The sequence below is a fragment of the Balaenoptera acutorostrata genome, chromosome 18 (genome assembly GCF_949987535.1).
Source record: "Balaenoptera acutorostrata chromosome 18, mBalAcu1.1, whole genome shotgun sequence".
Lineage (NCBI taxonomy): Eukaryota > Metazoa > Chordata > Mammalia > Artiodactyla > Balaenopteridae > Balaenoptera > Balaenoptera acutorostrata.
The window spans coordinates 76464020-76490296 of record NC_080081.1 but is presented as its reverse complement, the minus strand read 5'-3'; the positions used below and the strand labels follow the sequence as shown (position 1 = coordinate 76490296).

The 26277-nt window shown below is 40.9% G+C and overlaps 1 protein-coding gene across 1 annotated transcript in view; it reads right to left on the bottom strand.

Moving 5' to 3' along the window:
* Nucleotides 1–385: 385 nt before the first annotated feature.
* Nucleotides 386–26277, bottom strand: part of USP12 (ubiquitin specific peptidase 12) — a 78291-nt gene continuing 52399 nt past the window's right edge. Inside the window, exons 4-9 of the mRNA XM_057532986.1 lie at nucleotides 18375–18604; nucleotides 14430–14506; nucleotides 14234–14317; nucleotides 7423–7620; nucleotides 5073–5151; nucleotides 386–3556 (exon numbers count right to left, since the gene is read on the bottom strand). Of these exons, the coding sequence (XP_057388969.1) occupies nucleotides 3455–3556; nucleotides 5073–5151; nucleotides 7423–7620; nucleotides 14234–14317; nucleotides 14430–14506; nucleotides 18375–18604 (770 nt within the window). The 3' untranslated portion in view covers nucleotides 386–3454. The remainder of the gene's footprint in view (nucleotides 3557–5072; nucleotides 5152–7422; nucleotides 7621–14233; nucleotides 14318–14429; nucleotides 14507–18374; nucleotides 18605–26277) is intronic.

Here is a 26277-nt window from a genome sequence, read left to right as displayed (position 1 = left end):
AGCTGACGAAGCTTCAAGTTCTCAAGTTCATGTGCTGATTCTACAGGAGCAAGTACTACCCTGGAAGGGAGGAGGGGTGCTAGGAACAGTGACTGTTTAGATATTTTGCCCTCTGAGATTCTAAGTTTAAATTTCTAAACTTGGGATTTTTGGAAAGACAATGCTACTAAATAAAGACAAATAAATGCAAGGTACACGCTGAAGAAACACGCAGGCGCGTACGGAATGCTATTTTACACAAATGGGATGTGTTCTGGGAAAATCTCTTTGGGTCACAAAAGTAGTAACTTTTGAGCAAAACCAGTAACACAGTGTCCGAAGTGTGTACTTCTAGTTTGCAAATGCATTCGAGGAAAAAAGGAAAAAACACACAAAACCCCACAAGCACAAATAAACCAACTTTAATAGATATTATTTTGTATTTATATAGCGCCTTCTTCAAGAACCTTAGATGCTTGACAGACATTATATCTAATTAATCCCCACAACAACCCTGTGAGGTAGGTATTACTCCCATTTTACAAGATAGGGAGACTGAAGCACAGAGAGGTTAAGTGACTTGCCCAAGGTCACACAGTTAAATTCACTGAAGAGCCAGGACCTGAGCGCCTTAGCCTCCCAACTCCCAGGTAAATACCTCATGAGAGAATCTTTATTGAAAAGTAGCTTTAAAGAAAGTATCAAGAGTAGTAAGTTATGGAAGTGAGGTCTTTCTACTGCCGTCAAGGAAAGAAAAAACCCTACACGGATGGTTAGAGGCGACGAGACCCATATATTACATTCCCCACCTCTTCCCTTTGCCTAAAGTCTCAGGGCTCCTGTCTCGAGCCAGCTTCTAAAGGTAAAGCCGCCAAGACAGAAGCCATGTGACTTAGAAGTGAGACTTAATTTAGAATATTTACTTTCAGTTATGATAATTTATAGAAATTTTTATTCCAATATACAAAATATGGGATAGCCATCCCAGCAAACATGTACACAGTTAGACAGCAATCAGCCACCATTTACAACTGAAACCCGCCCCTCGTTTCAATCAGTCGGACCAGCACACAACCTCACAACGCGTTCTATATGGGTCACTTTTCTTACTTACTATATCTGCATTTTTCCCCCCGACCCTAACCCTACATGTTTTTAAAGTATACTGTATTTCTGAGAAGCTTCAAAACATTTTACGTAGATGCAGCTGCACTTAGAGTGTACAAAGAAAATTGAGAACCATCACCCCATCGTCCCCTCCTGACAAGTCATCCTATTAAACAGGGTGTAGATGTGAACAGTGTGTGACTACCATGGGACTCAAAAACAACGCTAGAACTTGCTTTAACAGGAAATTTAACCTTGGCTTTTACTTCACTGTATGTTTTTTAAAATGCAAAATGTAAAAACAAACACAACATAGTATCCCAATGCTGTACCTTTATGCAAATGACTTCATCTATCTTTCTCATACATGTTGTGGCCCAAAGCAAGTAAAAACTGGTTCAGCTTCACGTTACTCCTCATCTCCATACTGAAAGCTGCAGAAATTCAGCTTTAAATTCCAAGACAATTTGGCTGAAGCCCTCAAAATAAAAAATGCATCCACCTCCGCAGCTATCACCTTGCCCACATTCTTGGTTGTGATTCTCTGTGCCATGTTGGTAGATCAGGCAGGCCATATAATTTGTACAGAACCATTCCAGCCAGGGTAAGGCTTTAGAAACTGTCTCTTAAAAAGCAATCTGTCAAAATATATCATCATTGTCTCCCAGCACATCTGTTTCAACAGCCCAATTAGCTAAGTGACCCTGTTAAAGATCTATTCATGGAACGAACAGGTGAAGTCATTTCCTGAGCTAAAAGATACAGATAATAAATGTTAATAATAGCAGCAGACAAAATATTTTTTTGTTGCTTGTTTTTCAGATTCAACAGTATTAGTAAAATAAGTTTACAAAATTACAACAATTAAAAAAGAAAGATTACTGCCTGGAAAAACATGGATAAAGAACATCTAAGACCTGATTGCTATTATCTTGAATATATATTCAATTATTTTCAGCCAGTTACATTCGGCCACTGTCAGACAACTTCCTTGATGCGTGGAAAAGTGTCAACTGCAACGGTTTACATACATCTTACATCACACATATTACTTCTTGAAACTCCCAACAGAATGAAGTCTTAAACACAAAGTTAAATTCCAATAACATTTGTAAAGGTGGAAGGGGGAAAAAAAAGACTTGCTTTCAAAATACTTCTGGTCGACCTCATTAAAATGTAATCCTCACAGGGTCTGTTAGCTCTCCAGGCGCTGGGGCTGGGATGGATCACTTCTTTCCAGGATAAAGAACATTTGAAAATAACGTAACTGCTATGACATGAATTTTCCAAACGTGGCCTCAACCTGAAACAGAGTACTGAAGAACTCTCAAGACCAGCACGCCACCACTGCACCAGGATTTCTTAGATCATTCCACAATGATAGGGAATTTTTGATAGTTTTTAATTTTGCTGAAATTAAAACTGAATAAAATAACTGACTGACAACTAGGACAAATATTTAGCCAGAGATATCAGTTCCTCCTGAAAAAGAATATGTACCTCCTCTCATTGCAATTTTTCTTAAGGTAACTTATGATTTAAAACAGAGTTTAAAATTCACCTTAAAAACAGAAACAAACAAAAGGATTAGTTAAACTGACAAAAACTAATAAAAATATGCTCAAATTTACTGACACAATCATGGGCACTTCATACAATACTTAGACTCTACCAGTTTTAAGTAAAATAAATAAGGAAAAAAATTATAATTACAAAGCCAGTCTTTCCCCTTGGGGAAACAAAAAGCCACTTTTGACCAACTGTTCCCTAGATATACATATACTGTATATTATTATAAGCTTCTTCAGAGAAGCAAACGTATTTGCCTTCCTGACACTGGATTCTAGTATCTGTTAGTTTCTTTACATCAGGAAGGCAACTGCAAGTGTTGGGCCCAAAAGTATTTCTGGTTTACGCTTGAAAGGACCACCCAGTATTGCTTCTCGACGTGTTCAACCAGGCAAATGTATGCAGTGTGTTCAACATCATCTCCTGCAATTGTCAGTACAACCTCACAGATTCCTTTTCTTTCTACTGCACCCCCAAGGAGTTCAATCATTATTGGTGCAATTAATGAAGAGAAAATGCATGTCAATTACTGGAAGGCTGTTTTACAAGAGGAGCTGGTATCTCTGATTTCACTGCCTTGTTGTATGGAACTGCACAGACAGCATGATACCTGAGCAAATCAATCAACTACCATGGTAGGAAGAGCGTGTGAATCCAGCCTTTGCTTTACTGTGTGCAAAGTGTGCTACTGCCCCCTGAGCTTCCTGCATTTCTCTTTTCTTGGAAAACTGGTGCTTGATCCTTTCCCAAATAACCAGAGAAGAAATGAGGCAGAAAATCTCTCTTCATAGCGGTTCCCTCAGTCCCGGGACTGATAGAAAAGAATGTAGCCAGACTCAGAGTTCTTTGAGATATCTGACGTCAACCCGTAGAATTCTTCGATAGCTTGTGCATCTATTTTCTGTGAGGCAAAACATAAACATTAGTACAAAAACGAGCTCTTTGAACTGCTTAAATCCAATAAAATCTCCAACCTTTCTTAGAATAATGCCTTTCATTTTCTCATTCATAAAACAGCTCTGCACAATCCAAATGGCTTAAATTAAAAAGACGGATGATACCAAGTATTGGTCAGAATGCGGAACAAATGGAACTCTCATTCATAGCTGGGAGGAATGTAAAATGGCACAGACACTGGGGAAAATGTTTAGCACCATCTTCTAAGGCTGAACATACAAATACCCTGTGTGTGACCCAGCAATTCTATTCCTGGGTATAGGCCGTACTACAGGAAACCACTAATTGTCAACCATTTGGGACCTACAAAAATGGCTATTTCATATGGTTCAATCTAAAATATACCCAAGAAAAATGAGGGCCTATGTCCAACAAAAGACTTGTACAAGGATAATCAAGGCAGTTTTATTTCTAATAGTCAACAATGGACAAAAAGTCAAGTTTCTAACGTGGTATATCTGTACAATGGAAAATTAGACAGCAATAAAGAAAGAACTACTATTGCAGGCAACAAGATTGAGTTGCATAGGTACTGATGAGTGAAAAAAGCCAGACACAAAAGCAGTCACACTGGATGAGCCCACTTATATTCAAACATAGGCAAAATTAATCACAGTAACATAATAAAATTCAAAATAGTGGATTCCAGAGGATGGTGGGTAGGGGAGGAAAGCTGTGGGTACTGACCAGGAGGAGGAATAAGGGAGCTTGTTGGGGTGTTGAAAATATACTATATCTTGATCTAGATGGCGGTTATGTGTGTGCGTGCGCATGTGTGCATTCACATGTAAAACTTTAAGTTGTTTAAAATTTGCATACTTTACTGTGTCTTATAGCTCAATAAATTTTGTTAATAGTGTTTTTTTAAACTAGCTCTGTTGTTGAAAGATTTCCCTTGTTTTATTCTAGACATTTTTTTTTATTTTATGTATTCACCTATCTATTTATCTATCTATCTATGGCTGCGTGGGGTCGTCGTTGCTGCACACGGGCTTCCTCTAGTTGTGGCGAGCAGGGGCTGCTCTTGGTTGCGGTGCAGGTGCAAGGGCTTCTCATTGCGGTGGCTTGTCTTGTTGTGGAGCACAGGCTCTAAGTGTGCAGGCTTCAGTAGTTGTGGCATGCGGGCTCAGTAGCTGCGGCACGCGGGCTCAGTAATTGTGGTGCACAGGCTTACGTGCTCCACGGCATGTGGGATCTTCCCGGACCAGGGATCGAACCTGTGTCCCCTGCATTGGCAGGCGGATTCTTAACCACTGTGCCACCAGGGAAGTGCCTATTCTAAACATTTTAAAGGTTAGCTGGCCATTCCAGCAATGGGACTGGATGTTAGGGAGTAAGAAGTAGAAATTAGACTACACTCTGAAGACCTGTCATATACAATGAGAAGCTGGAAGGAAAAAGTCAAGAGCAAAATACATACACAACTTTGAAGAAAAACAAGAAATTAGGAAACTACTTACTTCTACAATGTCGTCATCAAACAACAACCAAAAATCATGACTCTTAACTATTGCAATATAATGGCCTCGATTGGGACCACTAAAACAAAGAGAAATTAAAGTTAATTTTATACGAAGTTTATTAGCATTGCTCTTCTATGCCCTATATTCTACGTTCTATAAAGTAGAAAAACTGAAACAGATAAAAATATTCCTTACCTATTCTTTCCCTCAAAAGATCAAGCTACATTGATCTGAACCGGCATTCAATTTTAAAACCAAATAATCAGTACTCTACTTTGAGAGATATAACCAGTATTCTCCTTATATAAAGCTATACTATAAAATTCTTTGTTGCCTTTTAAAATTATTATTTTTGAAGTAATTTTCCAATTTGCTTCTATAAAAGATTTAAATAAAAATTTCTAGCATTTTTTGCGGGGAGGAGAGGCGATCACAGCCAGAACATGCTGAATTAAACTACAAAACAATGCATGTAGAATTATTTCTGAGTCTTAACCCTTGGCAATAGTTTTTCTCGAGGAAAGATTCCATGTGATGCTTGAAAAAGTAAAGATATTGAATCCTTGGTTCTGAAATCAAACTCCAACTTCATAAACTTCTTTAAACAAGTGACTTTTTTTAGTATTATTAGTGCTAGCTTTAAGTACTTAACTCTTAGCACCACTATAATTATTATAATTGCCTCTGCATCTCATTTTCAACAAATCTGGAACACAGAAATCTAGAAAAATGTAAAAATAAAGGTGGGATTATTTCTTTTAAAAGAAATTCTTTTTTTTTTTTTTTTTTTGGCTGCGCCTCGTGGCTTGCGGGATCTTAGTTCCCTGACCAGGGATCGAACCCCATGTCCCCTGCAGTAGAAGCGCAGAGTCCTAACCACTGGACCGCCAGGGAAGTCCCTAAAAGAAATTCTTTACAAAGAACACGTCGAAGATTTTTAACCTCTCCCAGTTTAAATATGACTCACTATAAAAGCTTATATATAATTTTTAAATCAAATTATAATTCTACCACAATTATTATATTACAGACTTTGAAGTAATTTTCAACACAGATTATTCTTTATGGTGAATACTATTTTAAAAGTAGCAACCTCAGATATAAGAATAAGCCACCTCCAAGTTCCCTCAGATCTTTGATTCCATAGTTGAGATGAATATCTTAGGTGACAAAATGACACAGAGAGTACTTTCTCACTGTAGAGGAAAATACCTCAAAACTTAAAAAAAAAACCCCACTTTTAATGCTAAAATAAACCTCCAGTCTGATCATTACACCAGGGTTCTGTAAGGTACCCGATATCGTTTTCCTCTGTTCAGATGTCATCACTCTTACTTTAGAAACATAATGCTCCAAAAATGGAAAACAAAGATTATTGCTGAGGATAAGAGGCAGGAGATGGGCTGACACAGACCACGGAGGTTCAAGACTGTGACAGAAGCGGACTCCCTCCCAGCTGTCCTGACATATTCTGAGCAGAAAGCTGGGAGAGGGAGGGACAGCTCCTGAGAGGCTGGAGTACAACGCGCTGTTAGTACAAGTTTCCAACAGCCGGGGGGAAAAGGATGAGTGCCCTGTTTTAAAATTATTACAGGAGGAAATTCCCTGGAGGCCCAGTGGTCAGGACTCGGCACTTTCACTGACGGGGCCTGGGTTCCACCCCTGGTCAGGGAACTAAGATCCTGCAAGCTGCACAGTGCGGCCAAAAATAAATAAATAAAAAATAAAATTATTACAGGAAATTCTAAATAGTCAATGAAGACTGTATGTTCCAAATATAAATGCTGATTATGTGATACCCTTGTGGTTTGAGAATTTTTTGAGCTATTTTATAAATTAAGATCTATAGATGAGATAGTACATTATATTGGCTAACAGGAAACAAACACACGGACTTATAAAATCAGAAAGCTTATCTTTGAAGATTATCTCCAAAACCTTTTTTTAAAGTGTTTTTCACAATCATTAACATGATGAACATATCCAATTAATCTCAGAAATAACTTATTTTGTAAAATCTCTTTAAGCAGTGTTTTTTACCAATAATCAAGAAAAAAGAAAAGGAAAAGAAAAACTAACAGGACTTAAAGTTCCCAGAATAATATTTAAATGATAAGAACAAGTATCAAATCCAGGCAATAACACACTATTTTAATATATAAAGGTTTTAAGAAGGAAATGGTAAAATGTATCTGAAATATCCATTTGAAATAAACTTATTTTCGTCCTAGAGCACCGAGGGCTAAAGAAACCTCCGAAAGGCCTGCATCTAAGTGGCTCACTAGTATCCTGTGCGTGCACTGCCCACCACCAAGCATCTTGCCAGCATGGCCCACGGCCCTGTTACCTTCCACAGTGAACCACGACAGCCACAAGGTCGTACATTCTGTCAGGATTGGTTGCATCGCCTGAAGTGTTAAATAGACGAAGTTCTAAAGGAAAAACTACCCGGTAAGAAAGTTTTGTATATCGATGAAGTTGATCCATATATTTAAATCTTTTCAGATGCAGAGCTAGAATCATGGGCAGCTTTTTAACTTTCATCCTGTTAAAATAAACATGAAAACAAAATTTCATAAAAGACATTCACTATGTCCTTAAAAGAATTATCAAACTTCACGATTCAAGTAACAGTTGATAGTTTTCATAGCCCGGCACTGCCCACTTTTGCATATTTCTACCCATGACTTCTGTATTAGCAAAGCAAAATTCTGAAAGCCTTAAGACGGCCCCTGCCCCCCATCATCACCAAACCACATAATCTGACACAGCACTCGGTACGGCTCCCAAAGAGATATGATGGTACATTCGTTTATTAAGAACTGTGTACTTCTGAAATATAGGTCACTGTGCCAGCTGCAGGAAAAACCAGTTCCTTAAGGCCGCTCGCTCCTTTGGAGGTGAATGGAGGCTGAGATCCATTTGTTCTATTCAGCTATATAATTCAGTAACAGACTGAGAGCAGGAGACAGTGAGAAAAGCATTAAAGACCATCCATTAAAGGCGTTTGCCAGAGACAAGGAACAGCTCCTTAGTAAGAGCAGTGGCTGCGTGCATCCTGGAAAGGGAATAAAATAACCTGGAAACGCAGGAGTGAAGCTTTTACCTGTAAAGCACGGGCCTCCCCATCCCCAAACGCCCTGAAGACCCCTCCAGGCAGCCGCTCCCCGAGAGGCCTCTGCTCCCCCATTTCACTTCAGCGCCAATGCTTGATCTTCTGGCACAAATAACTGTTCTCTTCGACCCTCCATCAGCACTTTACAGATTCACTTCATATCTGTACAGTTTATTACACTATAAAACATTTAGATGATTCTGGGTCTTTCTCTTCTAGGGTCTGGACTCCGGAAGGACAGAAACCATCTCTTTTATTACATTTCTCCACCTAGCACACGTAGGTACTTGACAAACACTACAGAACTGAATTCTGTGTGTGTTCAGTGAAGCAAAACACTTTTCATAATTAAAAAATGAAATTTATTAAACCTCTGCCTCTAATGAAGTGAAAACAAATCATTTTATAGCATTATTCTAGATCTGCATTCTACAGATCTTAAATGTGGTGCGGCAGCTTATTATTCCAGAAATGTTTATTAACCTGGCTTTTGGAAAACATTAGCGAAAATAAATGTAAAACCTAATCATTCCTGGAAAGCAATCTAGCAATACGAATTAACAGCCTTTATGGCCTTTGCCTCAGTAATCAAAACTAAATATATCATCTCAAATACAAGACTTCTGAGAAGAATTCAGTTCTGGAGTTATTTTATACCGTGAAAAAGTGGGAGAATCCTAGCTATTCAACAACAGGAAATGCTGAAATACATTACAATACAAACACAACAGAATATTATACAACTTCAAACAATGTTGTTGAAAGTTTCTAAATGGCATGGGAAAATACTTACGGAAAGTAAAAAAGTCAAGATATATATTTATATACACAGTAATCCAACTCTTAAACATCAGATGTTCAATTAAACTGGTATAGAGTTGCTAAAACAAACTCTTTCAAAACAATAAAAGCAAACTATCGTTTGAAAATGTCCAGTGAGGTGCAAACCCACAAGGATTTTTCTAAGTGTTAAATATGTTAGTAGTGTATTAGATACAGTCAGTTAAGATTAGGAAGAGGAGACAGATATGGCCTGGGGGTTAGGAAAAATGTGCTTTTAGAAATTAAGCCAGGGCAGAGGGGGGAAAAGCCCAAATGGAGAAAAGAGAACATGTCCAAATGCTGGCTTATAAAATACGCCCCGTCAGGCAACACGGGAGGAACACGAATCCTCCCAGCAGCACGTCTTCCCAGAGGAAACCCAACGCTTGTGAAGAGATGCAGGATAAAGTCAAACACAAATATCTGCGGAGCCACATTTTAAAGATGACGAGAGACCATCTCACAAAATTTCTCTCACACTGAAATGGCTCGGGAAGAAATGAACACATATATAAGCTGAGTCAAATTCATTATGGAGATGGTGCAGCAGAAGGAAGAACAAAGAAATGGATTTCCTGCTTGAAACACCAATTCCACCAACACACCAAAGAACTGATAGGATTCTGGTTTTCCTTCCATTCAGACATGTGTGGAGAGAGGTTACCTTAGGGAGCTCTTGATCTCTGTCACTGTTGTTAAAAAAGTGGTCTCAGAATGTAATGTTTTCTCCAAAAGACAAATATGCTGAAGAAAAAAACGGGAGGACAGAGAACTTTTTCTCCTTTTTAGTTAAAGTTTGAAATAGACATTGATTTTTTAAAAAAATATTTATTTATTTATGCACGCATGCATGCATGCCTGCATGCTGCGCCGGGTCTTAGTTGCAGCACGTGGGATCTAGTTCCTTGACCAGGGATCGAACCCGGGCCCCCTGCATTGCGAGCACAGAGTCTTAACCCCTGGACCACCACGGAAGTCTCCGACATTGATTTTTATCTTCTGTAAACTGACTTATAAATTAATTTTCTATTTAGATTTTTTTTAATGGCATTTACCTACTACACAATGATTAAAATTTGGATGAATTTATGATATACATTTTCTTGCTTTTACATGTTTAAAATAATAAGGTGTGTTCATTTTGCACTAATGTAAGAGGTATTTACCTTTCTATTATCTAATTATAATTAGATAATATCTAATTATAATTTAAAACTATTTTTAAAAAGTAGAAGGATGGAAAAAGACATTAACAAAGTCAGCAAAGCTGGCTCTGGCTGATTCTAATATCAGACAAAGTAGAACCCAAGCCAAGGAGTGTTACTAGAGATAAAGAAGGACATTCCATAATAAAGAGGGCCAATTAATCAAGAGGACACAATCTTCAAGTACCAAATACCAAAGCTTCATGCTCCAAATACCAAATTTGATAGAATTAAAGAAATAAACAGATAAATGCACAGAGTTAAAGTCTTTAACAGACTTCTCTAAGAAAAAAAGTCAGTAGGAATAGGGGCGGTATGAACAACCAAATTATGTATCTAATCAACATTTCTGGAAAACTCCATTTCAAACTGAAGAATATATGTTCTTCTCAAGTACAACTGGACATTCACTAATGTACTGGACAATGAAAGAAGTCTCAATAAATTCCAAAAGACAGAGATCACAGGATATATTTTCCTGACAAAAATTAAAAAACAAAAAAATAGCAAAAAAACCCTGAAATACGGAAACTAAGCTATATACTTCTAAATAATTCATGGGACAAAGACAAAACCACAAGGGAAATTAGAATAGATTTTTAAATGGATGATAATGCAAATACAACCTGTTAAAATTTGTGGGAACACAGCCAAAGCAGTGTTTAGCGGAAAATTTATAGCTTTAAATGTTTATATTAGAAAAGAAAAAGGGCAAGTCTTGACCACACAGAAAAGCTTAATAATTGTACATAAAATTCCATAGTTTCCTCTTATAAACTTAATGTCAAGCAGGACCAACTGGGGCACATGGTGCTGGGGGTGAGGGGAACACGACCTATGACCATGCGTGACTGTCAGCAGACATTTAAGTTGCTTCCACCTCCTCTTGGTTATTGTAAATACTAGAGCAATGAACATGGGAATGCACATATCTCTTTGAAAATCCTGTTATCAGTTCTTTTCGATATGTACCTAGAAGCAGAATGCTGGATCATACGGTAATTCTATTTTTAATATTTTTGAGGAACCTTCACACTGTTTTCCACAGTGGCTGTAACATTTTACATTCCCACCGACAATGCACAGTTCCCTTTTCCGCACATCCTCATCAACACTCATTATTTTCTCTTTTTATTTGAAAGTGGCCATCCTAACTAATGTGAGGTGGTATCTTATTGTGGTTTTGATTTGCATTTCCCGGATAATTAGTTATGTTATCTTTTCATATGCTTGTTGGCCACCTGTATGTCATCTTTGGAGAAATGTTTATTCAAGTCCTTTGCCCATTTTTTAATTGGGTGATTTGGTTTCTACTGTTGAGTTGTGTGAGTTCTTTACATTCTGGATATTAACCTCTTATCAGATATCTGGCTTTCAAATATTTTCTCCCATTCTGTTAATATTCTGCAAATATCTTCTCCCATTTATGTCATTTCATTCCGTTGTTTCCTTTGTTGCACATAAGTTTTTAAGTTTGATATAGTCCCATTTATCTGTTTTTGCTTTTGTTGCTTGTGCTTTTGGTGTCATATTCAAGAAATCACTGCCATACTCAACATCGTGAGGATTCTTCTAAGAGTTTTATAGTTTCAGGTGTTATGTTTAGGTCTTTAACCCATTTTGAGTTAATTTTTGTGAATGGTATGAGGTAAGGATCCAACTTCAATCTTTTGCATGTGGATACCCAGTTTTCCCACCACCATCTGTTGAAGATCATTGAGCATATAAATGCAGGTTTACTTCTGGGGGGCAGGGGTGCGGTGATAAGCCTGGCTACCTACAGGGGCACTGACCAAACTATTAAATATATAAGGATAATGGGAGCCAATCTGTACTGTCAGAGGAGGGGCTTACAAATATTAAAAAGGAGAAAACCAGAATAAACCCTATGGTGTTGGATGAAACTGGAGGTACCGTTGTGAATTTGTGGTTTTTCGATACAGATAGACCAACAGATAAATAAGTACAGATGTAAATGTGTGTACATATGTACACACATGAGCACGCACGTCCCCCAGCTCTGTTCACTAAGGGGGCCCAGGAACAGTGACACGGCAACGGCAACGAGCACACCTACACCGCGGTCCTGGTTCTTAAACGTTATTCTCCCCCTAAAAGGAACCAGGGCTCCTTCGAGAAACGGCTGGTACCAGTGTGGGGGGCAAGGAAGGTACAAAGTGAGCCTGGACATCCTGTTGCACTAGAGAGTAAAGAGGGGCTGGAGAACGAAGGGACGGGGCAAAAGACACAGGAGGCAGCGGGAAGGGGCTCCTGCTGGCCAAATCGGGATAATGTGAACATGAAAATAAACGAGACAATCATTACCCACGGGATAAAACAGGAATCCCTGAGTCCTCACTGAGATTTAAAGAATGAAAAAAACTGTAAATATCCCCATTTCTCATCAAACTTTCAATCTCAAAATACGTATGAATTACAACTGGGGAAAAGCACAGCTTCACAGTGAAGAATCCTGGGAGACAGCACCTTAGTCAAGTGTCCACAGAGAACAGTATCAGTCACGGGAGGTGCAGGACAGAGCCCCAGAGCAGGCCTCAGACTGTCCTCGGAAAGGCCGGGTGCAAGGACGGGGCTGGGTTAACATCTGGGAACCTGACTGGGGGGTGTCCCCACTGTTCCCTAACTGACAAGCATGTCTCGATGCGCCTGAACTGTCTGTGCAAATCATCCGGTTTATGCTCAACACCTGCTTTCCTTCCGGGAGCCTGGAATTTTGGTACATGCCACGCAGAGGATGCCTACGTGTCCAGCCCCCAGTAAATCTCGGCCACCGAGTTGGTGATGAGCTTCCCTGGGAGACAACACTTCTCCCGTGTTGTCACATTTGATGCTGGAGGAACTAAGTACGTCTGCGTGACCCCACGGGGACAGGACTCCTGCAAGCTGGCCAGGCTTCCCCTTGGCTGACCATACTTGTCCCCTTGCCCTGTGATAAATCTCAGCTGTGAGCGCGACTCTGTATGCTGAGCCCTGCAAGTCCTTCTAGTCAATCCCCAAATCCAGGAGCGGTCCTGGGAACCCTGACACTTGACACATATCAGAACCGTGCGCCATTTAAAAGAGCACAATGAGAAGAGCACAGCATCGCTTCTGTGTGATTCCTGCCCAGAATACATAACCTGAACCTAATCGTACAAAACCATGAGACAAACCCAAAGAAGAACATTCTCTAAAATAACTAATCTGTAATTTTCAAGTGCCAAGGTAATGGAAGTCAAGAAAAGACCAAGGAACTGTTCTAAGTGTAAAAAAGACTAAAGAGACATGAATACTAAATGCAATGTGTGATTCTGGACTGGATCCTTTTTTCTATAAAGGACATTATTGGGACAGCTGGTGACACTAAAATAGGGTCTACGATATCAGTAGCACATCAGTGTTACTTTCCTGACCTGGATGGATACGGTACACAGGAGACTTCCTTTTTGGTAGGAAACAGCTACCCAAGTGTCCAGGATCCTGGGACATCATTTCAGGAACTCACTCTCAAATGGTTTAGGGTAAAAAAAAACATTATTAGTATTGTTCACGCAACTTTTCTGAGTTTGATTCAAAATAAAAAGTAAAATAATCAGGATGATGATGATGATGATGATGATGATTCAATTCCTTGATACCAAAATACCATCTTTATAATAATACACTGAGAGAAGGTACAAAATCCTATCTAGGAACACTGGAAACTAGGGTGAGGGTGAGTAAAGTACTTTCCCCTCATCCTTCCTCACCAAGAAAAAGTTTACATAATCAAGAAAGCTTCAAAGCAAAATATTTTAACTGTATTGGTTTATGATTATTAAACAATCACTAAATGCAGAAAATCACCCGAGGGTACAGAGTTGAATACTATTTATCTAGTAATTACCTAATGAGTCTGAGCTGTTGGTGATAAAAGAAAGAATGTTTTCTCATTGCAAATTGTCATAGATCACTTTCAGCTAGAAAAGCCCATCTACAACACTGCCAAAGAATCACTATAAATGTCAAAAACTTACCGTTTGTGTGCTTCCTGTTTGCTGCGGCATTCTTCACAGTAGTATTTGTATTCACTGCATAGAGTTTCTGTGTTGCTAAAACCCCTGTGTAAAACACAAAATAATTTTGTCCATACCAGAAAATTATGTATTCATTTAAAAATATTCTAAACCAAAGACAGTCATTACATGTCAAAATAAATAACTCTGCACTTACCTTAAGCAGTGAGTAATGGATGTGTTTTGTTCCACGTCAACAGAAAGGTCTAAAAAATCTTCATCTTTGCTGCTTATCTGTAAAAATAGGGAGATACCTTTGATATCTTTTTTTTTTAAACATCTTCACATTGGAGTATAATTGCTTTATAACCTTTGATTTCTTTAATCACAGTTCCAAAACGATAGAATTAAGTGCACTCTATTATTAATATTATTAAGTATAATTAAGTATATAAAGAATTCTTTTTCCCCCAAGTTATCCAAAAGGACACTGAATGAATAACTTTCATTATTTGTAGAGGTAAAACACCAAAGTGCACCTGTGACTGATTTTCTTACTGGCAAAGGCTAGTGTGATGTGAAATTCCACTACTTGCCCTAATCGTGGTAATACTGTGAAGCATAAAACAAACTGTACCACATACACTATTTCTTAAAAAACACAGGCCAAGATTGAATGAGAATGTTTGGCAAAGGACGTGATATCTGTATTGTTTTATCATTTAAGAAAAAAATTTAGCCCAAAATGCCAAACCATAATCTTCACTTATGACCTTCTTTTATTTCCCCCCAAAATTGAACAATGTTCTGTTTGAATTATGAATAAGTCATCTTATAAAAATGAAGTTACTAGTTATTCATCTGAACTGGAGTAGGACAGAACTTTAGTCATCACTTTTCCTACATGCAAGGAGACGACGACGCGATGCAATGGGAGGGACCTCCGACTCGGTCCCCGGGGCCTCCCACTCACAACAACTCTACACCCATTGATGGTCTGTGATGACTTTTCAATACAACACCAAAAGCATTTAAAGAACATCGAAAGCATTTCCATGAAGGAAAAAACTGGACTTTATTAAAATTAAAATTTAGTACTTAGAATTAAAAACTTCTGATCTACCAAAGACACGGTTCAGAGGATGAGAAGACAAGCCACAGACTGGGAGGAAATCTTTGCAAAAGACACACCTGATAAAGGACTGGTATCCAAAATATACAAAGAACTCTTAAAACTCCACAATAGGAAAACAAACAACCTGATTTTAAAAATGGGTCAAAGACCAGTACAGATACCTCACCAAAGAAGATATACAGATGGCAAATAAGCACATGAAAAGATGGTCCACATCATATGTCATCAGGGAAATGCAAATTAAAACAACAACAAGACACCACTACACATCTACCATAGAAGAGCTAAAATCCAAAACACTGACAACAGCACACGCTGATAAGGATGTGGAGCAACAGGAACTCTCACTCATAGCTGGTGGGAATGTGCAATGGTGCAGCCACTCGGGGGGTTCCTTACAAAATTAAACACACTCTTCTTACCACATGATCCAGCAATTGTGCTCCCCAGGGCTGCACTAACCAAAGAGGCTGAGAAGTTATGCCCACACAAAAACCTGCACATGCATGTTCATAACAGCTTTGTTCGTAATTATCAAAACTTGGAAGCAACCTAGATGTCCTTCAGTAGGTGAATGGATAAACTCTGGTACCTCCAGACAATAAATCGTAATTCAGCAATAAAAAGAAATGAGCTATCAAGCTGTGAACAGGCACGCAGGAACCTCAAATACATACTGCTAAGTGAAAGAAGCCAATCTGAAAAGGCTGCATACTCTACGATTCCAACCACATGGCATCTGGAAAAGGCAAAACTATGGAGGCAGTAAAACAACCAGTGGCTGCCAGGGGTTGAGGAGGAGGGAAGCAGGAATATGTGGAGCACAGAGTGAAACCACTCTGTAGGATACTGTAGTGACAGACACATCAGTATACATTTGTCAAAACAAAGAGAAATCAAAGAACAGGCAACACCAAGAATGAACCCTTATGTAAACTATGGACTCTAGATAATAATGTATCGACACTGGCCCATCAATTGCAACAACTATATCTCACTAATGCCAAGGATGTTACTATTAGGGGGAAGTGGGGAGGGGGGCAATTTGGGAACTCTCTGTACTTTCCACTCCATTTTTCTTAAATCTATTAAAAAAAAAAAAAAAAAGACAGTTCCTTATTAGTCTCTGCCAGTATAAGTTTATCTGATTCAGTTAACCGAGTAGACTATGTTATTCTTTCCAACATCCATAAAGCATTTCCCTTACTTTTCTTGCTTGTGGACTCTTTTCCAGTTGACCACGCTACTCTCCTCTGCTATTAAAAACTAGCAGTACGGGGCTTCCCTGGTGGCGCAGTGGTTGAGAGTCTGCCTGCCAATGCAGGGGACACGGGTTCGAGCCCTGGTCTGGGAAGATCCCACATGCCACGGAGCAACTAGGCCTGTGAGCCACAATTACTGAGCCTGCGCGTCTGGAGCTTGTGCTCCCAACAAGAGAGGCCGCAATAGTGAGAGGCCCGCGCACCGCGATGAAGAGTAGCCCCTGCTCGCCGCAACTAGAGAAAGCCCTCGCACAGAAACAAAGACCCAATGCAGCCATAAATAAATAAATAAATAAATAAATAAATAAATGGATCATCACGTTAAAAAAAAAAAAAAAAACTAGCAGTACAACCATCACAGTAAAGACTGGATTGGGCAAAAATCATCAGTGAATGCTAAGTCTGGGGGGAGATTTTGATGAGGAACAAGAATATTTGTGTCTCCCATAGTCTGCCTACTAGTTACAAGGGCATAAAAAACAGTCATTATGAAGTGGAGAAACTGAACAACATCGTGAATGGGAGATCAAAATTAATTTTACCAACAAGGGGCAGACGGAACTGTGTGCCTGTATGTGACATCCTGACGAGGACACATTAACTATGAATTGTTCCGGCCAAGAATGTACAACCGGGGCTTCCCTGGTGGTGCAGGGGTTAAGAAACCGCCTGCCAATGCAGGAGACACGGGTTCGAGCCCTGGTCCGGGAAGATCCCACATGCTGCGGAGCAACTAAGCCCATGCACCACAACTACTGAGCCCACGTGCTGCAACTACAACTACTGAAGCCCGCGCGCCTAGAGCCCGTGCTCCACAACAAGACAAACCACCGCAATGAGAAGCCCACGCACCAAAATTAAAGAGCAGCCCCCGTTCGCCACAACTAGAGAAAGCCAGTGTGCAGCAACGAAGACCCAATGCGGCCAAAAATAAAAAATTAATTAATAAAAGAAAAAAAAAGAATGCACAACCTGCATCTCATTAGAAGGAAACATCAGACAAACTTGATACGAGGAATGTTAGATTAAAAGGTGGAGGGGCATAGTCTTTAAAAATGTTAAGTATCATAAAAGACAAGAAGACTATGAACATGTTTCAGATTGCAGGAGGCTAAAGGAAGCATGGTGACCACAGGCGATGCAAACCACTGAACTCTAAAACCAGACCCTGTGCTGAGAGGAGGCTGTGCTGTGAAGGGGGTCACTGGCAGAACTGGATAAAGGTGCCTAAGTAAGAGTCTGACCTTTCGTGCGTCAAGGGAGAACAAGGTAAGAGCTTAACCGGAGGCCTGCGTTATCCGACCCTATCAGTAAACCGTTTTCAAGAGATTTACCTACTGCTCATCTTCACAAACTACCCAGCAAGTGGGTAGTTTCCCTCCTTGAGTGTGCACAGTAGGCTTCAGTTTTTACTCCAAGCATAAACAACAAACATAATTGTAGGAAAAGGAACAACAAATTAATATACTTCCCTGACCTGTAGGTTTCTTACGAGCTCAACTAAGACTATCATTTCCAGAACACGGCTCTATGGTCTCCTGTAGTGAAACAAACTCAAATAGTTCAAACTGCAGCAAGTACTTCTCTGCCACCTCAGTGTTCACTGTTAATAAGCAGACAATGGAGAGGCACATCTGTCACAGTCATATACTCTACACCTGAGAGGTGATTACAACTTTCAAGTTCATCTTTCATACCCGTTCTCAAAGAACATTTAATATAATGGATTAGATTTGTTCTATGCGAAATTTTATGATATACTTACAGTTTCACAAGTAAGACATCTGGTTTCATTAGTTAATGTTCCCTGAAAAATCTCATGAACCCACGTTGGGTCTGGTGTGCTGTTGTTATTTTCACTGTCAATATTACCGTTGGGCAAACGACCATTTTGTTTTTCCTGCTTTCTCTCTTCTTGTAAAATATCAGCAATTGTATTTAGTAGGTAATTTAAGAATTCATGGGCATCTTGCTGCATGTAGTTGTCAAAAAGCTCTGAAAATAAGAATATACAGAGACTTATTTCAGAATTAATAACTTCATTAAAAAACTAAATTTAAAAAAAGAATAGTATTCTATCAGAACTAAGGAAAATGTTTGGAACTGTTATAGTAATGTACAAGAAATAGGTATCTTTCACATATACGAATTATGACTGAATTTGGAGAAAATAAAGTTATGATGAAAGAGAATCTTTAAAAAAAATACTAATAGATCAATGAGAAAAGAGCAAAACCTGTCCTCACACATAATGTACTGAGGCGATAAGAAACAACTGCTTTTTATTAGCTCACTTAATCTATTACTCCACAAATATTACAACATGGCAAGTTTTTTTTTTTTTTGGCTGCTGCATTGGGTCTTCGCTGCTGCACGCGGGCTTTCTCTAGTTGCGGCGAGCGGGGGCTACTCTTCATTGCAGTGTGCGGGCTTCTCACAGCGGTGGCTTCTCTTGTTGCAGAGCACAGGCTCTAGGCAAGCGGGCTTCAGCAGTTGTGGCACGTGGGCTCAGTAGTTGTGGCTCGCAGGCTACAGAGCGCAGGCTCAGTAGTTGTGGCGCACGGGCTTAGTTGCTCCGCTGGCATGTGGGATCTTCCTGGATCAGGGATCGAACCAGTGTCCCCTGCATTGGCAGGTGGATTCTTAACCACTGCACCACCAGGGAAGTCCCAACATGGAAAGTTTTAAAGTAGAAGCTGGAAACCTCTTGGCAGTGCCAACGCAAATGCATAAGAACCACAGAGGAAGTTGTTAACATTAAAAAATACTGGGGCATACATGCCAGAGATTCTGATTAAGTCAGAGATGAGGCCTGGAACCTGCACTTTTCAAAACTCCTCCAGGTGAGTCTGCTGTGCAGTCAGGTTTAGGGAACAAAGGCACCATGAACTACCTATTTAATCCAGAGAATCTCTAAGGCCCCTTCCAAATGTGAGGTCTGTAACTCTGTGGAACGTTCCCTGTAGTTACAGGAACAAGTAAATGTCGTGGAAACCTGAGGGTCGCTAACATTAAGTGCTTGACCTGTGCTTGCATCATGCACCCTGACCCTGAAGAGGAAGGACTTCAGGGGCAGGGTCTCATGCCCTGTGGCACTGCTATTAACGGTATTTCACACGTGAGGAAAGGGGATCAAGTGGTAAAGTCACTTCCAGGAAGCGGCAGGGCCAGGATTCAAGCCAGGCCATCCGGCCCCAGCGAGCCACACACAGGCAGCCGGGGCCACCTGGCCACACAAGGCGCCCGTGGTCCAGCCAACAAACGCACTCAGATAACCACCTAGTCAGGAAGCTTCACCTTCAGAGCTTCCGTAAACATTTAATACGTGCCAGGAAGTTCACAGTTTACATTATTTTAAATGATAGAATAGAAATTGAGAAGAAAACTTAGGGAAAGCCTTCCTGAAATAAAAGGAATTTAAAAATTACATTTTAGAAGAGCTACAGACATGACTGCATAAAACTAAGTTCCATGCATTAGAACTCATTGAAAAAGTTAAAACCAGTGAAACCTGAAAGTTATTAACATCTTCAACATATGATATAAAGAGTTTATCTCAACACAACAGAAAATACAAAGTTGGCAAAGGACTTGAAATCAACAATTTATAGAAACAAGATTCAAAAGTTTAAATAAAACACATGAAAAAAACATTCAACCCCACTGTAACGAAAAAGGTCTCGATTTTCCTGTCTCTAAAATGGAATACCATCTTCCTCTGCGAGGTTATTATAAAGATAAAATGGGAGCAAGTGAAAATATTCATTTTCATGAATATTAAAAGAAAATAATGATTTTAATCTAGGTGTCAAAAAGACCTTCGAAAAGGATCACATTAAAGGTGCAGGTGCTAGAGCAAGACTGTCTGGATCCGTCCTGTGGTTCCACCTCTGGTCGCGGGCATGTCACCGGCCAACACAATGATGCTAGGACTGCACCCAGAGCCATACTTCACTTCTCTGCTATAAGCCTGTCCTGAGGGGTTTGATTAGCCTTAAACCAACTCCCTGTGTTATTTTTAAGAACAATAAAAGCCCTGAGTCCTAAGAGTTACTGCATTAGCCCATGTGGACTTAACCTCTAACTGATCTGTAATTTGTTGTACTGCGTGTCTTCTGGGTTTTGCCCACGAGGGACAGTGGATCCAAAGCATCTGACACCACTCCACCACCTGCTCCGGCAGAAGTCACCGCACACCAGGCACACCATGAGACGCCTGCACCTCTGCAAACCCCCCGGCCATCCTCTCCACCTCCGAGACCAAGCCAAGTCATGCTCGGAGCCCTCAGATGGTGCTGCCAATGGACTGGTCTATGCCAGAGGTGAGATAACTGAGGTCAACGACCCTTCCCCTCGCCTCCCAAGGCAGTCATCTCCATCCCTAAGAACACCACCCTGCCCCTCACCCCAGTCTCCTAGTCTCCACTATTATTGTACCTCATTTCCTTCCTCATCCTTGGGATTTTCTTCTTTTGCAACCCTTTGTCTGCTGTTCGTTCTAAGAGCTGCTTTCAGTTCTAAACTCCCCATTTCTTCAACCTTTGGCATCTTCTAGCTTCCTGCTGTCACCCCTAAACCACTACACTTTCACTTGCATATAAAAACTCTCCCTCAATCAAGAAAGCTCGTAAGATCTGGCCATCCTACCCTTAACCCTCACCCTTCTGGGGTCATGGCTAACCTCCGCTCGCGCACTAACGGCCTGATCCATGGTTTCTCCGTCCACCCCGACTCCTGCCCTAACCTGCTCCGTGTCCAGGCAGCTCCTGGACGTGAATGGAACCCCTCAAAAGCCAAGAGCTCCCATCTCTCACTTACCCCTCCCCAGGTCACAGAACCACCAACCTCAGGAGGCCCACTAAGATGAGGACTGCAAGGAGATCATGCTAGAGGTGATTAGGGGTCTTGAGCAAAGTGGAAACAAACTGGGGAAGTCATGGAGAATCTAGAGGGAGGGATGATGGGAGAGGACCAGGAGAAAGACTTTATAATCACTGCTAAGGGCCTGGTTAGGGTGAGGGATGAATAATTCACCACAGCGGAGAGCTACATGATGGCTTAATGCCACAAGCTAGACTCACTCTTCCCTCTTAAATTATTTTAGCATATATGCATGTTCTTCAAAATAAATATTTTTTGTAAAGCAGAAATATGCAAATGTTTTAATTTTTTTTTAAAGTTGAAATATCTTTTTTGGGGGGATGTTCCTTTAATACAGAACAATGACACCATATTCAAAGAAATACCTCAATTGACCTGAATGCTCTACAAATGAGATGCAAAGTAAATCAGAAAATACTCTATTTTGTTAAAATATTTTAAATATTACAGTCCATTTTCTATAAACATAGTAAACCGAACATACCAGAACCTTGCAGAGCCTCAACTAAGAGCAGCCACTGTAGTTTTAAACACCAACCAAGACCACATAAACATCTGAACATCATCAACTAAATGGCCTCGTGACAATCCCTGTAAACTGTATTATATTTCTAAACTCTTAGCTTTCTTATGGGTGGCTTTCTTCTCTGCGAAGCAGCATAATGGGCAAGGCGGACTTCAAACTTGCTTTGGCAAATTAAACAAATTCACTCATTCATTCACGCATCCAACAAACATCTCGTAAGCACCTCCCAACGTGCCAGGAACTGGATTAAGTGCTCGGACTACAAATGCGCGTAGGAACAAACGGCTCCCGACACTGAGGAACTGACAGTCTAGCGGGAGGGACAGACAACGTCCATATTAAATAAACGTGTATGACACGTATAAGCTATCACAGTCTTGGTATAGCTGTAACATCAACGCAAAAAAATAAAAGAGGGGAACTAAATCACTGCCTAAAAGTAAGTTTTCTTCATAATTCAGAAATAGCTACAGCTTTTCATCATACAAAATATCTTTCATGCTCTTTTGGAGAAAAAGGATTAATGAATATGAGAAATTATTCACTAAAATCTATTTAATAGCTGTTATTTGTGAACAACTAGTTATTCCCTCGCTTGAGGAAGACGAATACTTGAATATGTGTTTTATATTTTTGTATCTGTGTCTCTCCATAGCACCCGAAATGCTGCTGTGTACATACAGGTTCCCTGAGAACCAGCACCCTTCCTACTGCATTCACTGCTGTATCCCCAGCACTCAGAACAGTACTGCCACACATTAGATGTGCCTGACATTTCTTGAGTGAATGAATGAAGGAACAGATAACAGGGGTTGAAACAGCTAAGACGACATGAGAAGAATAAACTTGGCCCCAAACAACAATGTGAATAATGTACTTTGCCTCGAGCCAGCTGGTCTGACTTCAAGTCCTCCTTAGATGATCCAGCTGAGTTAACTCTCGGTAAGTTAGGTCACCAACCTGTGTGTTAATTCTTCTAAACAAGGGAGAGCTGACAGAAGTCAATCATCATAAACAGATGGCTTCGTTTCCTACCTCCACGACTACAGGAGTCTCCTGGCCAGTCGCCATGCTTCTCCTCGTGCTGCCCATGGGCGCCCCTTCCTGCCACCAGGCCCCCTCCAGGAGCCTCCCGTGGCTTTCACAATAAACCGGGAGCTGCCTGGCCCTTCTTTCTCTCTGACTTGACCTTCATCTCACTCCACTCTAGCTGCAGTAATTTTCTTGCTGTCCTTCAAGCACTCAGGGCAACTGCAGTTTCTGTTCTACCTGCTTGTAACAACCCTGCTTCTGATCTTCAAATGACTTGCCTCTCACTTCAAATCTCTGCTCTCACATCACTTATCAACTCCCTCATCCTCTACCACCTTGCCCTGCTTACTTTTATTTGTAGCAATGCCACATTATCTTATGTAACTGTTTGTCTATCTTTCTCGCTAGAATGTCAGCCCCATGAGGGCAGAGGTTTGTCTTATTTCATTATCCCTAAATCCTGCACAGTGCCTGGAACACAGTAGGGACTAAGCATACAATCATCAACGCAACGCAAATATTCCCTGTCATCAAAGACAACATATGTGTGGAGCAAGTGTTACCACCTCGTGTGTAGGAGCACAGAGCTGTAGGGTCTTCTGCTTTGATTAGGTAACATAAATTAAAATTTTAAAAACAAAAATCCATTACTGAAATTAAAACAGATTCTTTCCAAGGGATATCTAAACGATTAGTAATATAAAGCAATAGTGGTTAAAACAATATAGAGCTAACATCCACTGGGAGTAAAGAATGGGAAGTTTTTAACATAACATGGAAAGAGATTGATTTAAGAACACTCCAGAAAATACATTCTAAGATGGTGGTGTGGGAAGATGCCAAGTTAGCATCTCCCAACTAGGGTGCCTGCCGGCCACTGGTGGGGACCTTGACGCCCAAGGAGACGGGAGGAACCCCCAAGTGAACCGGTAGGACGTGGGGGGCTGAAGGGGGAGGAGAAGTGGAAGCCAGACAGGGTCAGCGCCCCTGAGGCCGGGGAGATCAGGAAACGCAGATGGGAGGGACCCTCCCGGAGGAGAGGGAGAGGAGCGAAGGGCGTCTGCCCTGCCCACTCGGCCCGGGGAGCCTGCTGAGCTCCCAAGGCCGGTCCTCTGCCCTCCAGGGCCCACCCCTCCCCCTGGCCGCATTGGTCCTAGGGGAATAGGAAGGAGGCCAAGGGAGAACAGGAGAGGCAGGTGGGAGGAGCAGGAGAGGAGAGGAGGGCGTTTGTCCCTCCGACTCGAGCCCAGGAAGCCTGCTGGGCTCCCAGGTGAGGTCCCCTGCCCTCTGAGACCAGGGGTGGGGGGCACACCTGGGCCCCTTCTGTTCCTTGAGCCTAAGCCCCACCCCCCATAGCTCCCAGGGCCTTTTCCAGCCCTGTGGGTCCTGAGCATTGGCCCCACCCACCACCCAAACCTCACCCTTGCTTAGGCCCTGCCCTCCACAGCCAAGGGCTTTTCCCCCTCTTTTTTCTCCTTTTCTTTGTTTTCTTTTCCTTTTTTTCCTTTTCCCTCCTCCTCTTTTTTACTATTAGAGTACTGATGTACTTTCCGGTTGTTGATTCATCTATATTTTTATTTTTATAATCTTTCTAACATATCTGTTAGTTTCCTACTCTACTTTTATTTTTTACTTTGTTATTGTTCTCTCTCTTTTTTTTTTTTGCCACCCCACGTGGCTTGCGGGATATTGGTTCACGAGCCGGGGTTCTGGCTGAAGCTCCTGCGGTGAGAGCTCTGTGTCCAAACCAATGGACTAACAGAGAACCTCAGACCCCAGGGAATAGTCACTGGAGTGAGGTCTCACAAAGGTCCTCATCTCAGCACCAAGACCCAGCTCTAGCCAACAGCCTACAAACTCCAGTGTTGGAAGCCTCAGGCCAAACAACCAGTAAGACAGGAACACAATCCCACTTATTAAAAAAAAAAAAAAAGATGACAAAAAATATGTCACAGATGAAGGAGCAAGGTAAAAACCTACAAGACCAAATAAATGAAGAAGAAATAGGCAATCTACCTGAAAAAGAATTCAGAGTAATGGTAGTAAAGATGATCCAGAATCTCAGAAATAGAATGGAGGCACGAATTAAGAAAATACAAGAAATGTTTAACAAAGATCTAGAAGAACTAAAGAACAAACAAGCAGAGATGAACAACACAGTAACTGAAATTAAAAATACACTAGAAGGAATCCATAACAGAACAACTGAGGCAGAAGAACGGATAAGTGACCTGGAAGACAGAATGCTGGAATTCACTGCTGTGGAACAGAATTTAAAAAAAAGAATGGGGCTTCCCTGGTGGCGCAGTGGTTGAGAGTCTGCCTGCTAATGCAGGGGACACGGGTTCGAGCCCTGGTCTGGGAGGATCCCACATGCCGCGGAGCGGCTGGGCCCGTGAGCCACGGCTGCTGAGCCTGCGCGTCTGGAGCCTGTGCCCCGCAACGGGGGGGGCCGCGATGGAGAGAGGCCCGCGCACCGCGATGAAGAGCGGTCCCCGCACTGCAATGAAGAGTGGCCCCCGCTTGCCGCAACTGGAGAAAGCCCTCGCACGAACCGAAGACCCAACACAGCCAAAAAAAATAAATAAATAAATAAATAAAGTAGGGGAAAAAAAAAATTATAAAAAAAAGAATGAAAAGAAATGAAGACAGCGTAAGAGACCTCTGGGACAACACTAAACACACCAACATTCAAATTATAGGGGTCCCAGAAAAAGAGAAAAAGAAAGGGTCTGAGAAAATATTAGAAGAGATTACAGTCCAAAACTTCCCTAACATGGGAAAGGAAATAGCCACCCAAGTCCAGGAAGCACAGAGAGTCCCATAAAGGATAAACCCTAGGAAAAACACACCAAGACATATATTAACCAAACTAACAAAAATTAAATTCAAAGAAAAAATATTAAAAGCAGCAAGGGAAAAACAAAAAATAACATACAAAGGAATCCCCATAAGGTCATCAGCTGATTTTTCAGCAGAAATTCTACAGGTCAGAAGGGAGTGGCAGGATATACTTAAAGTGAGGAAAGAGAAACACCTACAACCAAGATTGCTCTACCCAGCAAGGATCTCATTCAGATTCAACAGAGAAATCAAAAGCTTTTCAGACAAGCAAAACCTAACAGAATTCAGCACCACCAAACCAGCTTCACAACAAATGCTAAAGAAACTTTTCCAGGCAGGAAACACAAGAGAAGAAAACAACCCACAAAAACAAACCCAAAACAAT